The sequence below is a fragment of the Hordeum vulgare genome, chromosome 2H (assembly GCF_904849725.1).
Source record: "Hordeum vulgare subsp. vulgare chromosome 2H, MorexV3_pseudomolecules_assembly, whole genome shotgun sequence".
Taxonomy (NCBI): domain Eukaryota; kingdom Viridiplantae; phylum Streptophyta; class Magnoliopsida; order Poales; family Poaceae; genus Hordeum; species Hordeum vulgare.
Window position 1 is genome coordinate 491,959,278 of NC_058519.1, and position 16,430 is coordinate 491,975,707.

Here is a 16,430-nt window from a genome sequence, read left to right on the forward strand (position 1 = left end):
TGTTCTTCATTGTGTTTTCTTTGGGCTTATTGAGAAGTTACTTCAACACAACCTTGTACTCTTTGTGTGGTGTGGTATGTTTTTCGTGTTCTATGTGTGTTTGTTTGTATGAACCTTGTTTGTGGTGGTTGTTTTATATATAAAACGGGGCGGAAGCCTTTCCCGGTAGAGTGAACTTGTGATGCATGTGACATTATTGAACTTGTGATGCATGTGACTTTATTGAATTTGTTATGTATGTGTCAATTGTTATATGATGTGATATGGTATGTGTGAAATAACAAATGAATTGTGATATGTGCCTTGCTATTGCAGGGCTGGCTGCAAAATTATTTTAAAAATCTGATTGCCGAGTGTCACACTAGGACAAAATATTTTTGCTGAGTGTAGCACTTGGCAAAGGAACCACGTGTTAGCGGATGGGAGCATGGGACCATCTATAGACCTTTGTTGAGAGCTGGAGCCCAACACTCGGTAAAAGGTGGCACGTGTGTTAGCAACCGGGAGCACCCTTTATTGAGAGGCTTGTTAGAAGGCTTGACAAAAACACTTTCAGAATTTTAAAAAGGATAATGAAAAATGTTTGCCGAGTTGTCATTAGGGGCATTGGACAAAAGTGGTCCTGCCGTCATGGAGCCATCAACCATAGACGGCCGGGACACATGGCATCTTACTTGACAAGTGCCACCCTACGGGATCTCGACAAAAGGCATGTACGCCAAGTGTTTTCTTGTTGACAAGTACTTTTTTCTTCAAAAGTCCTACTCCCTCCGTCCAAGTGTATAGGGCATGCGCGTAGTTCTAGGTCGTTAATTTAACTACTTAAATATGTATTATTTATAATAAATAATATACCATTAAATTCATACGGGAATGTAGTTTCTGAATATGTAATTTTTATCGCATATAATATATATTTAACTAGTTAAATTGACAACCTAGAACTACGTGCATGCCTTATACACTTGGACGAAGGTAGTAGACAGAGTGCTGCCGACTCCCATTGTTTACCGAGTGTGATACTCAACAAACCTCGCAACTGTGAAATGGAACATGGCAAAGACAGTGGAACTCGGAAAACACCAATTTTCAGTAGTGGTGCATCCAGTGTTGAGAGCTTGGAATGACTCTTATTTTTCAAACACAAAAAAAAAAAATCATGCAACTGACTATTTGTTAATTTCTATGAACTTCCGTGTGTAAATTAAAAAAGCAGTATTGTTAACTACGTCTAGGAGATAGGGATCGTGGGATCATTTTCATGAACATGCTCATGCACAGGATTTTAGGACTAGGAAAGAGGTAGATATGACAAGATCCAATAAGAATCATAAATGAATTGGGTTCTTGTTTAACTCCTTGACCTGGCTATGGAGCACAGTATGTGGCAACTGGCATGCATGAATTGCAGGAAAAGGATTCTCGCAAAAAAAAAAATACAGCAAAGGATTTAAGTATATTATTATAGTAAAATCTGCTAAGTAATCAAGGGGTTTTCTACTCGCTTTGTATCTAAATACTTATAGTTGGAAGAACTAATTTAGTTTTTGCCAACTACAAGTATTTAGATAGAGAAGGAGTACTGCATCCGATGCAGTTCATGAAAGGTTTTATTGGAGTTATTTACAACTGAGGGGGCAGAGTTGCTACTAACTGGAGTATGTCTATGTGGCCCATAGACTTCGTTCCTAGCACCCAAAACAACCAGTCTCTCTAGGGATCGCGCGCCACACACATGCAGGCACAGTTCTCCCGAAACCTTAACTAGGGTTAATTAGATTGGAAGGATTAGTTGACATGCATCCACAGGCTGTAAACTAAGAATTCTAGTACCTCATGCACGTACATGTGTACGGCACTGCATGCATGCATGCATCAATGCATCATGCAGCCGTAGTACTACGAAAGAGCGCATAGATTCCAGTCATGCGTCAGTAAAACTTCAGCATGCATGAGACTTTCTCAAGTCAAGCGTTCGTGTTTTGCAATCATCTAGTCCTGATCAGTTGATCAGTTTACAGTTGGTTTAGTTAAAATTCACATATTTACTTGGAAAGGACAAAGATAATCTGCACTTAAACAGTGTCATGACAGTCACGGGATTAAGGATCATTGGTCTGATTGGTCAGAGAATAATGATATAAGCGAATCGAGTCCCATGTGAGGGGTAGGCTATCTACTGAGAGATATAGCCAAGAACTGCGGTGAGTCGTCGTTCTCCTCCATGGGGGCGTGCACCTTGAGTGAGATCCACGTCCAGCCCCGCCCGGCCATCACCGTGACGCGCCTCCACGGCGAGGCTCCCGATGAGGGGCTCGTGCGGACGCGGGCGAGTCGCCCGATCTTGTGTGGCGCAGAAGAAACCACCAACAGAGGACCCCCAGAATTCGCGCGGAGAGGAACGAGAGGCGCGCGCTTTGAGTGGGGAACAGTCGAGCAAATGATTAGTAGAGGTGTTCACGTACGCACGCACGCACGTAGGACTAGGACTAGGAGTGGTCTGCAAATTACAGCAATTAACCGACTCTGATTCTTACCTAGGAGCCTAGTTTCTGCTGCAGCCGCCCGCCATCGGCTGATTGCTTGCTGCTCCTGGTAATCTGCAGGTGTACGTGTGTGTTTGTGTGGTGAAACACAAGTACTTGCATGCCATGGAAGCTTGTGCCTCCAGCCTCCATTATTTTAACCTTGCCAGTGTACCACATCTCAGTTCATGCATTCAGGAATGCGCTGTTGGTCAGTTGTACTGTTTGGGTCTGGGTGCTGGCGGTTGAAAAAGAACATCCATGTGATGAGTGAAACTACTGAAGGGCCATGGTAGTAGTATGTGAGGCAGTCAAAATGGAAAACACTTGAGGCGAGCTGTCAGAGAGCGGCCGGCATAATAAGGACAGTAAAAAGACAACCTCAATATGTGGTACTCTACGGAGAGCATCGATTTGGCTACCGAGCTCCATGACATCTAGCTATTATTTTTTCGAAAATACGAAAAATATATTAAGTTTCATTCAAAAAAAACGAAAAAATATATTAAGGTCTCCAAGTAGGCAGAAGTATTTCAGTTGATCATGATATCAGTATGCGCTGCATATCGAATTTGTAGGTCATATCTGAATATTAAGAGTATGGACGGTAGACCAACTCCCCTAATAATATAATAATGCTACTAAAAAGGATTAGCTTCCTTATCAAGTGATTAAAGTGGATTCGCGTTGAAGAAGATCAAAGTTGTTTAATGGTTAACGGTGCACAAAGTCAATCATGCGAATCGCAACTGCTAGAGCGCGCCGCACGCAGTGTTCCTATGCATGCACACATGTGACGTGTGCGTGTGTATGAGCACGAATGCATGCCCTGCGTGTGTGAGAAGCACTTGACAACATCCACGCTGTAAAGGAACATATGACCAAATATATCTGAAGTTAACGGCCCGCCGCTGACTTTGCACCAGATAAATATGCTACTACAATTTTCACGCGTATCAAAGTAATCTGTAGTAAAACATAGTATTGAAGAGAGTGCAAACGAATGGAAACTGTTTCGTGTAAACTTGTCTGAATGATGTGTCTCACAATTGTACTACTAGCTAGAGAGAACCACAGTCGAAGTCGCTGTGCCTGTCTGAATTCCCTGCGAAGAGAACCGCCAGGGCAGCTCTGATCAACACCTTCATGAGCTTGGAAGTCGCGACAATGAGTTGTCCGTTGAGGAACGCCTGCACGGAGAGCCTAAGGATCCTCACCCTCCTCTCCTTCACGTATGACACGAGTGCCTTCTCGATGCCCTTGGCGCCGTCGTCGGACTTCGTCTGGGCCAAGCGCCGGGCGATCACGATGGCGTCCTCCAGGCTTGACGAGCCACCCTGCCCGATGAAAGGCCCCATGGCGTGCATGGCGTCGCCGGCGACAGTCACCGTGCCCTCCTGGAACGGCTGGAACACCAGGTGCCACGGCGGCCGGTAGCAGATCTGCGCCAGGCTCATGGTTGACAGGTCGCAGCTTCGCACCACGTCGAGGACGTCCTCAGGGTAACCCTGCATTGCCTGCAGTGCCGCGTGCCGGATGAGCGCAGGATCCCTGATGTTGGTGCGCTCTGAAACCCGAAAACATCGCAAGAGATGAGTAGAGTAACTACTACTCCTATTTGTGACAACTATCTTGATTTTCTTCTTAAGAAAACTATTATAGTATCTTAATTTCTGCCGTCGTCGTACCTTTGGGAGGTCGGCGCTGGATTGCAGCGAAGTACACGGTTTTGTCATCCATGGGTACGAGCCGAAAGCTTATACCCTCTGAGACCAAGTTCAGAAAGCGGTTCCTGAAGCTGTGCCCTTCTGGAATGGTAGTCATGGCCCGTGCTGCCCACATAGGCAGGGATCTCGTCGGCTTCAGGCCCAAGAACTTGGCCACCACTGAGTTTGCTCCATCGCAACCAATCACCACCTGTTGATATCATAAGTTCATAGCGCAAATGATGTGTTTCTGAAAATATTCGTGTGTTTGCTTTTCACTACTTGACTCGTCATCACGTTGCTAGCGTCCAGAGGAGTAGTAGGTACCTTTGCTCTGATAGTTGAGCCATCGCTGGTTGAGACGATTGGACAGCGGGTAACGGCGTCAAGAGAAATTGCTTCAACCTGGCATCCGAAGCGGATACATCCTCCTGGTAAATGTCTGGCCAGTGTTTCCACAAGGTCGCTTCTTTTCAAGCACCGGCATTCACTCTTACAGTTGAAGCCAAATAAACATTCAGACACAAAGTAGTAGTTCGATTACCAATGTCAGAAACAATCCTTAGTAATTCGACACTCTATTCATTCCCTCCTTGTTAATACAAAAGAAATTCATACATTAGTCCTAAGAAAGATGGCCGAATGTACATCCATGAGCTGTCTTATCGAGTGACACTCTTTTGGAAGAAAAACTCGGCTTTAAATTAACAAAATCATCAACTCCCGAGCAATACAAGAACACACACGATAACTCAACGCTGCTGAGAATACCATTTTTACAAGAGAATCTCATAACCATGCGTTAGAAGGACGTATATAAATTAAAGAGCTAGATAAGATAAGCAAAGCTAAGCACCAAGAGAAAAGAAGTTAGCTTGTTTCTGGCGATGATACGGGAAATTCATTTTGCCTCATAGGTGTAGATGTATTCATAGTCTAAATACACCTTTTAAAAGGTTAAAAAAGTCAAGAAAAATGTCCGCATGTACATCTGGGCATCGTACATTCGTGCATAAAGTTTTGATGAAAAGGACATTTTTGCCGTTTGTGTAAAAAAGATAATTTTTGATGCTTGAATATAACTATTCACGAGACCATCTTTATCTCTCATATTAATATGATTGTATGCATTCCTAGTTGGTGGAGAGGCTAGGAATTGAAATTCTTTCCATTTTTACCCTCCCTCCTCCACTCCCTTCGCCGCCGCCGGGGGACGCCACCGGGCTAAGCCCAAGAGCCGACGGCGGTGGCAGGGGATCTCCTCTCTCATGCGTCTCCGGATTGGGGCGGCGGATGGCTGCGGCAGGTGGCGGGTGGCCGGCCCGTCCTTGGACGACGGCGGCTAGGCGCAGCGGGCGGCCCAGTAACGAACGGGGGCGTGGGATGCAGGCGCAGCGGTCGGCCTTTTCGGGCAACGGCGGCGGCGGCCACCTAGGCTGTAGTGACGCGCAAACTGCCTTCAGATCGACAACGTCGGCGTGGAGGGCATGGTGGTCTCGTCAGCAGCACATCCGATCAGATATGTTTTGATCGATGCGACCGACGGTGGTGGTCATCTCTTCCGTCAGAGGTGGTCGGCCTGAGGCTGGGTGTTCAGATCTCCGGGTCTGTGATCCAGTACTGGCTGCGAGTATGAAAACCGAGCCGACGGCGAGCGATGGCGGCGTTCTACGTCGTTGCCTTGATGAAGGCATCGTTGCGTGACTTATGTCGACCCACTCGTACTGCTCTGGGGGAAACCCTAGGATTTGGTCTTCCAGATCGGACAATGACAGCACTGCGGTGGCGTTTCTCTCGTGGGAGCATCGTTTGTGGAGTAGTGCTGGTGGTGAGGCAGGAGGTGGCTTCGTCTTGCACGAAGCTTCGATGGAGATGTCAAGCATGCCTGGCTGACAGGTGCTACGCTTTGTCATGCCTAGTCGGCAGGTGCTACGCACGACAGATCTTCCAGAGACTTCAAGCTGTGTCGGCTGGTGGTACTTGGCGTCATGGGGCTGAGGTGTACCGGCGACAATCCCAACGTGCTCAACAGTTCGCGTGCAGGGGGGTGGTGTCGTTGGACGCTGTGGTGGCGTTGACGGCAGCTAGACCACGCAAGGATGATGTGTCACTATAGCTCTGAGGATGAAGTCGTGGCAGTTAGCGGGGCGGCCTCTGAGAGCAGGCTGGATCGGTGGGTGCCCCATACCCGGCAAGTGGCTTGGTTGTTGCCTCAGGTCTTAGATGTTAGGATTGTCTGTGAGGTATGTGGTACCAGGCATGGACTATCAGCATCCCTTCATCAGATGGATAGGAGTAACACAGTTGTCATCTAGACGGTGGCTTCAGACTTATTGATGTATTTCTTTGTAAGGTCTTTTGTGAAAAAAAAAATGGTTGCATGCATCGCTCAGATGCAGAGGCTCGGGTGATCCTCCTTCTCTAGAAAAAACTATTCACGGGACATTTCCTTATCTTTTTTATACATGCCATAAAAAATGTTTTTTCTTTGCGAAATTTTGTGTGCAAACATAGAATCTTCCGCTGTGCACATGTATATATATATATATGTATATATATATATATGTATATATATATATATATATATATATATATATATATATATAAAGTGTATCTACATCTACAAGCCAAAAAACACCTCCCGATGATACCACGTCTTCTAGGGATACATCTAAATCCACCACGAACTCGATAAATCAACTAGCATGGCGTCGCACACCTCGACGAGAAAACCCTAAACGACATCGCCTACTTCCCCTTCCACCCCCCTCTTGTCATCGGAGCTAGCCGGCTCAGCTCGTGTTGGCTCGGATGATGACTGTGTGGCGCTTTGCAGGCACACTTGATACTTCAGGTTTGGCTACTCGGAGAGCCGAAGGTGGGCTGGTGAGCGTTGCTATGGGACATGAGGGTGGAGGCTCCGGGGACGTCGACCATGGCGCTCGTGACGTTAGGCCAGTTAGGAAGGTTGTGGCCGAAAATGCTATGTATCGCTAGACTACTCCACAAGCAACTGGGTTGGCCCATTAGCGACCCTCCTGCCTTTAAAAGTAGGCGGAATGAAACAGGGAGCCCCAGGATTCGATCAAGGGTCTCCGCTAAGTCTCAATAATGCTTGCTACTGATCCAGCGTCAAATTCGTGGTACAAACTAGGACACGTCCTAGTTGAAACTAAAAGAGCCGATTTATCATTGGTTTTTCCAATTTTTGTTATGTTTTGTTCTTTTTCTTTTTCCATCAAGTTTTCTTCGTTTCTTTTATTTGTTCTTACAGTCTTTTTATTCTCTTTATTTTATCTATCTTTTTCTTTGGTTTTATTTTTATTTCTTGATTTTTAGTTTTTTCTTTTCTTTTTTACTTTTTTTCATTTCTTTCTTGCTTTCCAACAGTTTTGTCGTTTTTCCTTGTTTGTTTACCAGTTTTCACTATTTTCATTCTTTTTTTCATTCGTTTCTTTGGATCTAATTTTATATTTATTATTTCTTTTTAGTTTAGTTTAGCTTTTCATTACTTTATGGTGGATTTTATTTCACATTTTCCTATACACACTTAAATTTTTTCAAATATAAATTTAATTTCAAATATGATTTTAAAATTTCTTGCTTTACAATGTTTTTTCCTTTCCATCTGTTTATTTCTCTTTTCTTCTCTAGTGTTTCTGTTTTTCTTTCCTTTTGCATTTGTTTCTCCGTTGTATTTTTTATTTCCTTTGGTTCCTTTTTAGGTTTAAGTTTTCGGTTTCTATGTTTATTTTGGTTTTCGTTCTAAATTTTTTCTATATGTTAGCAACAATTTTATAATATAAATTTAACATTGTTTAATTACAAATTTAATATTTTTAATACATACTCAACATTTTCTCTATACACATTTTAAACAATTTTTAAATTCTTCATTAACATTTTTAAATACAAGTTTAACCTTTTTAATACATGGTTAAAATTTTCCTATACACACTTTTATTTCGTATTTTTCACATGTTTGATTAACATTTTTTAAATATAAGACTGACATTTTCTAATACACGGTGAACATTGCTTTTATGCACATTTTAACATTTTTCAAATGCTTGATTAATATTTTCTATATGTAATGTTAACATTTTTTGGTCATATGGTCAACTTATTTTCTAAAGGCATTTCAAACTTTACAAATTCTTAATTAAAACAATTCAAATACTTGTTCAACATGTTTCGAAATGCTTGACTGACATTTTTATATACATGATCAATTTTTTTCATAATTGTTTTTTATATGGTCATCATTTTTTATGTACATTGAAATTTTTTAAATACTGGTTGGAAAAAATTTCAGATGCTTGATTAACGGTTTTATATACATGACCAAATTTGTTTCATCAGTTTCTTAATAAGTGTTCAAGATTTGTTTACATACACATTTAACATTTTTTTAAATATATGATAAAATTATATCATACACATTCTGATTTTTCTTATACATTTTTAATATACATGATAAACATTTTCTCTATATACAGTTATTATTATTTAAATTATTTTCCAACATTTTTTGAATTTTTTTAATATAGATTAATCTAGAGTATTTGGATGTATAAATAATAGTAAAAAATATGAAAAATAAAAAAATGTGATAAAGAGAAAATAGAAAACAAGGTTGTTGTTTCTCGCACGCCTGGCCGGCCGAACTGGCTTGTACCCAACCAACCAAATTTTGCTCACATTATTTTATATATCACAGAATGAGAGACACAAGGGCGCCCGCTTGTATTGCCTTATGCGAGCGGTAGCGAGCGCTTGCCAATGCGACACATGCTGCGGCCCAATAAGGGAACGTACATTTTTTTGTTTTTAGTCCTTTACACAATGTGCGGATGGATAATAATGAAGGACACTTGATGGTCGCTGCTCCTATTTTACAAGATTGTCAAGAAATGTTGGGAGATTTCAGGAAGTCTGTGGCAGAACATTGTTTCGGAGAGTCTAATATGGTTGCGCGCCAATACCCCTCGATGTGGGTGGAGGCTCCGCCGGTTTTCTTTTAAAGCTTTTAGCCGCCGATTTGGGTGTGGCTCGATAACTGTGGTTTGTTTTTACTCATGTGATTTCACAAACCTATTTTATGATGTTTCTCGAAGCTTTTCATTGATATTTTTCTTTATGTTTTCTACCTTTTTAGTTGTTCTTTATTTAATTTTTGGTTTCCTTCTTTTAAAATGTGATTTTTTTTAACATTTTCAATTTTCATAATTTTTTAATTTTTTAAACAATTTTAAATTCGCAAACTTTTTTCAAACATGTGAAGTTTTTGAATTTGCAAAGATTTGTCAATTTTTATTTTTATTTTTAAAAGATAAATCATTTATATTCAAGATTTTTTTTTTAAATTTGCGAAGAATGGTTTTTGAATAATGTTTTGAACTATTTTCTATCCATGAAATTTTTAAAAATTCATTAGATTTTTAAAATTCGCCAACATTTTACAATTCATGTGTTTTCTTGAAATTTCAATATTTTCAAATTCATGATTTTTTTTGAACTCTTGAGTTTTTTCAAATTTGTGAAAAAAATTCAAATTCATGAATATTTTCCAAATTTGTTTTTTTAATAATTTTCATGAATCATGAATTTAAAGCATGGTCTATTAGCAAGAAGGTTCTACTAGCAAGGTTGTTAGCGGATTGACCCAACTTATAAGGTGAGGGACACACCTCTATAGGCGATACCAACTTTTACGATGGCTACAAGTGATGCATAGTTATACCTAGATGTGGCTTGACTAGCGAGTGTGAGCTTCGATGTGGGCCTGAAGTGGGTTTATGTGTGCTTTTGCTGTGGGTGTGGCTTTCGGAGGTCGGGGTGCTATACCTGGGCAATGACAGTGACTCCGGCAGTTGTAACCATATCAGCGACGTATCTGGACATCTAGTTATTTCTTCTCTCGAGCTTGTGGGGTCACTTGAGTGCAACCCCGTAGGTGCTTGAAGCCCAGTTGGCCCCCTTTTACGTTTCTTAGGGGGCAGAACTAGGCCCAACCAGATGTTGTGCGCATTCGATGATGGTCCAATAGAGGGTTGGTCGTCCGTGTCAGCCTGGGACTATGAGGCGCAAGGCTCGTATCGCTTGCATCGGTGTTCAACAAGGTGGTCGCGAGTAGGGTCATGTGTCAACTTTTTCTTTTGGGTTGGGCAGCTTTGCGCTCTTCCTCCACGTTCATGATCTTGATGCGGTGTCTAGGAAGGATGGCTCACATTCAAAACCCGTGCAAGGCCTTGGCCGATGCAGGCAAAAATGATGTCTACGGACATTGTTCTTCTCCTTATAGTTGGAGGCGTTGGTTCCGCACCCATCCTCTCTAGATCAGGTGATATCTTCGCCTCTATGACTCCACTTTCTCGATAACCCTTAACTGGTGTTCTTGTGTGTGCAACGATACAAAGGTTCGCTCTGTGGCCTTCCTCACGCCGACGGTTTACCCCAATGTGCCTTTGGCTTCTTTTATACGGATGGCTTTTGGTGTGCGAGGCTATCAGGGGATTTGCTAGGATCGAACAGAAGGTCGTTGGTGGTTTCATCCGTTTGCCAGTGTCTATTGGGTATGATTGATAGTTGTCTAGGATGGTACGTGGGGTGGGAGGTTGGGGTATCGACGAATGTCTTGCATGACCAAGTTCATGCCATTGACGGTTGCGGATGATATTCTTCTCATTGGAGGCTTTGTCTATTCTACCCCTCCTCATTCAATCTAGTGTTATCATCTATCGCTTGTCACAAGGTTTGCGCATTGAGAACGTTGGTCCTCTTGGTGAGGTGTATCGAGACGCTTCGGGAAGACATGTGATGATTGCCAGAATCAAGCAAGCTCCTTTACGTGCTTACCTTGGCCTCACTTGATCCTTCTTTTAGTACCTTGTTTAGCTGGTTGGAGCTCTCTTGTATAGCTAGAATCCCTAGGAGGGTTCGAATGTGTGTGTGCAACTTATGTATGTTGCTTTATCTATAAAACGAGACGAAAGACTTTTTCCGTAAATAAACTTGTATAACATATGGACGCCAACGGTGCACACACAACCACTAGGTTTAGAGGCACATTAATAGTCGTTGTTTGAAGGATGGACAACAGAGGCAGCACCTCCAAGGAGGGAAGCAGTGTCCGATGACGCCCTCGTCACCGACATCTTTACATGGAAGGCTTTGGCGAGTGTCGCATCCCCCAATCATGAAGGTCGAACTCAATACCAACCAATCACCAACAATGGCACATGCCATGAGAAACAAGCATAGGAAGCTACCTTGGAATGACACAACCCCAACACCCATGGGTTCGGGAAACAACGCCAAATCAGAAAACAATCGTCTAAATGAAGCCAGGAAAATCCATCACAGTAAGTCAATGTAGTCGAAAATAAGAACGGAGTGAAAATCACACATGGCGAACCAGCGAAGAAAACTACGAGAGGAGGTGCTGGAAGAAGTAGGGAGGTAGAACATTTGGAAAACGCCTACAAGTAGGGAAACAACATCCACAAACATCATCATCACGGGCCTGTTTGCATGCTGCTGGAGCGAGCCCTACTAATTGCGGGTGCACCAGAGTTTTGGCAGGGTAAACGGTCGCCCGCTTCTCGCCAAATAATTAACGTGGAAATTAACTGGGAAATGGAGCTAGCCTCGGCACACCAAAGAATCAGTATCCATCCAAACCAATGTTGAGGATATCGCTTATCGTTAGTGTCTTAGTGAGCTGGGGATTAGAGATTAATCGGAAATTAGATGAACCAACTTTTGAACCGAAGCCACCATCTCCAGCTACCCACTGGGCAACCGACCGCAAGAGTGCAAACCAGCCCGACTACCACAATGGCGCTTCTCCACCACCTTCTACATTCGACCTCTAAGTAGAGGCAGACGCCAACACCCAAGGCATGCAACATTGTATTAAACTTGTCCAAATATGAAAGTGTTACAGACTCTGACGATAGGTAGGAGTCCAATCGCCGGATTTGGCAAAGCATCAGCGGGCGTGGGCGAGTGTAGGTCTGTAGCTTCCCACCAACCCATTGTAGCATGTCACACCAATTACCAACCGAAACACACAATGCCACATGGGACAACCCTGTGGGACCTTCCCAAGAGAGTCACCCTAACTCGGCCGCCATGATGGGCTTGCCAAGACTCTACCGCGAGAGAGGTGGAAGTCGCCAAAGAGAGAGCATCAAAGAGGGAGACAGAGGTGGAAGAGTGCTATGTCGCCACCACATGTAGGTCGAGGACCGTCAACGGTGGAGGGAAGGGAGGAGAATGTAGGGGGAGGAGGCTGAAGATGTGGCGACAAGGAATCACCCCGTGAGTCGCGATAGCAACCCATGTGATGGGATCGAAACATCATAGAGCTGACACTCATCTAACATAACCATAAATTCTAAGTGATGCATAGGAAAAACATTTTGAAGGCCCAACCTTCTCTCAGTACTCAATGCCTCGTGTTCTCATGGAGTGTTATTGTGGGTAGTCTGGTGTGCGATCTCGAGGCTAATGTTGAAGCCGAAACAATGGCTCTCGAGATCGCTTCTGTGATGCACGACGCCTGAGTTGACCGCTTGGGTAGCACCATCGATGGTTTGTCATGTGTGCGGATTCAGGATTGGTGTGGATGTCGGAGCGGGGCTCCGGAGATCGCCTTTGTGTGGCTCATTGTACCGGTTTCAGCCAATTTTCTGTATAAAAAGTTAGAGCTTTTGCCGGTTGCTTGAGAAAGAAAATGCATTCTTTAATGGAGTGCGGAGTGCGGCGTTTCGGTGCCGAGGCTCATGTGCACCCGTTTAGTAAAAAAATAAAAAAATACTAAAAAAAAATTAAAAATGTAAAAAAAATTGATGATATAAAATTTGATGCGTGAGGTCCGTTTGAATTTTTGTAAAATTTGAACATATGAGCAGCTCTTGGTAAAAAAGACAAATCGAATCAAAATGATGCATGTACACTAAACTTTTTTAAAGATCCTGAATTTGTCTTTTTATCGAGAGCTGCTCAGATGTTTAAATTGTATAAAATTTGGAGCGAACCTCACGCATCAAATTCTCTATTATCCAAAAAAAATTAGACTTTTTTGAATCTTTTTAGTATTTATTTTGATTTTTTTATTCAACAGGGTGCAGATAAGTCTGAACTCAGAAATGGATTTCGTTCTTTAGTGAGCCTATGTTACTAAACTAACATATTGTCAATATCTTCATTACCAAAGAGAATTTGCAAAATGAATTGCACTATCTGTGTGAGATGAGGATCGGTCCATTTTTACGGCCCAACTGTGTGCATCAACGTGATACCCCGTGCAAATGCCATGCTGATGACTAGGTGCTGGCTAAGCAAAATATAGTCTCTTTTTTTAGAATCTAATTCATCATATATGTACTCACCTGTATGATACCTTCTTCACCCTGTCATCATGAATGTCCTTCCTATCCATTCTACAGCAGCAAAAACCAGAGTTATCAGCATGAAAACAACAGAACAAGAATTAGCTTCTTTTGCCCTTTTTGGAAAGGAGGTTGCGACCCCGGCCTCGTGACACAAAACCATAGTAGCTTAGAAACATAAATTCTGCTCGACAGCATTGTACCTGTGACCTGTCAAGCACGGCCATTGTCTGTCTCCCATAAATGGTGAGTTGGTTCCTAGCTAGTTAAAAGTTTATAGCAACAGCAAGAAGCAAACGCAATCAAGGCTCAGACATACCCAGTAAGATTTACGGCCAGTTTCCGCAGCTCCTCGCTAACCTTCAGTTGCTCAAGCGCACGCCATCCATTGACTTTTATGCTGATTCCTGCCCCTGTCGCCCTCAAGCTCTCAGCCTTCTCGAGAACAAGGCTGTCTATGCCTTTTCTGCATTGACATTTTCGGCTAAGCTACTGAAATACAGTACAACACTATTTTCTAATTGAACTCGCTGTGTAAAAGGACCATACATGTGAAGAGCAAGCGCAGTTGCAAGGCCACAGATTCCGCCGCCGACGATTAGAACGCCGTGAAGCTCCTCTTCTCCGGTTGCCATCTCCTTCCTCACTGCCATACAAGCTTCAGGCGAATCAAGAAAATTAATGGAGTTCGTAGGTGGGCAGTGGACATTCTGTAGTGCAGCACAGCTTCAGACTAGCTGTGAATGATGCAAAAATGGGGAAAATTGCATGCTTCCTTGAACCCCTGATGGGGTCAACTACGGATCGACCGCTGTGAGCCTGTGACCATAGGTTGCTGTCATCTCAAAGGATTCCGCTACTTACACAAAGCTACCAATCTTAACCAACTAATGGCCCATTTTGGTTGAATGCAGTGCCAAAGCCAGAACGAGGCAACAGCGTTTCTCCACTATTGCGAACCCAAGAACAGACTACAAATTCAATAGCTTACTTGGATTTTTTATTTCTAATCATCAAAGCCAAATGGCTCGAACTAAGCAGTACAGTACAAGTCGACAATAATACTAACCGAAGGAAAGCTGCTCTCTCTGGCCGAGGTCCCGGCTGCTCTCTCTCTATCTCTATCTCTATCTCTATCTCTATCTCTATCTCTCGGGTGGCCCGCCGCGCGCCTTCCTCTCCCCAGCTCCGGTAAAAATACACACTTAACCAGGCCACTGGCCACCCCCGGCTTCCACGCGCAGGTCAGATCCCCCTCGTCTTGCTGTACTCTATATCTTTTTTCTAAGAAAGATATAACCTGAATTTTAAATTTTAAAGTGTAGAGAGCATGGGCATGCACGTTGGATTTGATGTTTTAGGCTGTCGGGAGTATCATAGCTAGTATCATGCATGTCAACTATGTTAGGTTTATCACTAATTAATTTTAATGAGCTGGCATAAAATTAAATGAAGAAAGAGAGAGTTGAGTATCATATTATGACATCGTATCATATTAAATGATGTATTATTATGTGTCTTGCATGAAAATAAATAAACTACCTTATGATACTACTTCCTCCGTCTCGGTGCATTAGCAATCTTACGAAAATAAAATAATTTCAAAACACTAAGGCACATTACAATAGTACTAGTTGCATGTATATTAATTAGACTCCATCTATTAATTGAAGGACCAATGCTTGTAACTTATGCGGCATTTTTTTTGATTTTGAAGAGGTCTCCTAATTAATAGCACATTTTTAATTAAGAAAGCAATAATGTGATTGGCTTCCTTTGTAATTCAGTTTCTTCTTCTATCCAATCTCTCTGTGCCTAGTTTGCAGCGCGTCTTTTAAGATACCTAATGCACCGAGACGGAGGAAGTAACATATGATAATATGCATTACAAATGTGGTAGTATCATACATTAGTATCATATACATGATACTAGTATATGATACTAACCATTACAACCAGGATGCAGACTGCTTTTGCGGTAACGAGGGACCGTTGGAGCATCTATTTGTTCGCTGCCCACTTGCCAAGCTATTATGGTGATCTATCGATATAAGTTTTGATCTAACTTTCCCCGAGAATAGTACGAATATGTTTGGACATCGAAAATTGCTTTTGAAGCTCAGCCTCTACGTTGACCTTTAAATTTGAAATCCAAGTTCTCGGTAAGTACGAAGTACATGACTTTACTTTATCTGTTTAGGTAAACAATAATAATAGACATGGAGGGGGTCTGGGAGATATCGAGATCTAAGATGCATGCTAATTGATAAGTGTATATATACGGAGTTGGTAGATAGGACGTGTATCTGGCAATTGCACCTAACATTTTCTGTCACAAACAGACACTTGATCACTAACAGATCCAGCCTGCGGTTCCGCTGAGACACGTTTGGGTTGCTCATCTTCAAGGTTGATAAAAGCATCATAATGTAAAAAATATAGTACAAAGTTGATCCTCAAACAAAGTGGTGGTCAGAAAAGATACGATCTAGATAGAATAAAGGTAAAGACACCGGTAGTCATAAAACTTGCAGGTGACAGTCAGTTTGGTGCACAAATTTATAAATACGTGTTTTTTTTTCATCAAACTTGCACGAGCGTGCAAATATGATCATATTTCGCGTATATGTGCGTATCCGTGGCATGTGTGGCATGCCAGCATAGGTATGGCCCGTTGTCAGCCGTTGTTGCATGGTAGATTCACAAAAAAGCTCTTTTAATTTTTTATTTGTGTATTAAGATCCTAAAATGAAAAGGAAAACAAGGAATGAGGGTGGTGTTTCGAAACCATGACGTGATGT

At 42.5% G+C, this 16,430-nt stretch overlaps 1 protein-coding gene across 3 annotated transcripts; it reads right to left on the minus strand.

Annotated features, from left to right (window-relative positions):
* Nucleotides 1–3,458: 3,458 nt before the first annotated feature.
* LOC123430321 (monooxygenase 1-like) lies at nt 3,459–14,776 on the minus strand. 3 transcript variants are annotated; one of them, XM_045114189.1, is made up of 7 exons: nt 14,699–14,776; nt 14,179–14,275; nt 13,949–14,095; nt 13,630–13,680; nt 4,559–4,724; nt 4,214–4,442; nt 3,459–4,092 (listed from the first exon to the last, which is right to left on the minus strand). In XM_045114189.1, the coding sequence occupies exons 2-7, from the start codon at nt 14,262–14,264 to the stop codon at nt 3,587–3,589; spliced, it is 1,185 nt and encodes a 394-aa protein (XP_044970124.1). In that variant the 5' UTR covers nt 14,265–14,275; nt 14,699–14,776; the 3' UTR covers nt 3,459–3,586. The 3 variants fall into 3 exon arrangements, with proteins under 3 accessions (XP_044970124.1, XP_044970122.1, XP_044970123.1); XM_045114187.1 differs by having other exon boundaries at nt 14,179–14,287; XM_045114188.1 differs by lacking the exon at nt 14,699–14,776 and having other exon boundaries at nt 14,179–14,659.
* Nucleotides 14,777–16,430: the final 1,654 nt, after the last annotated feature.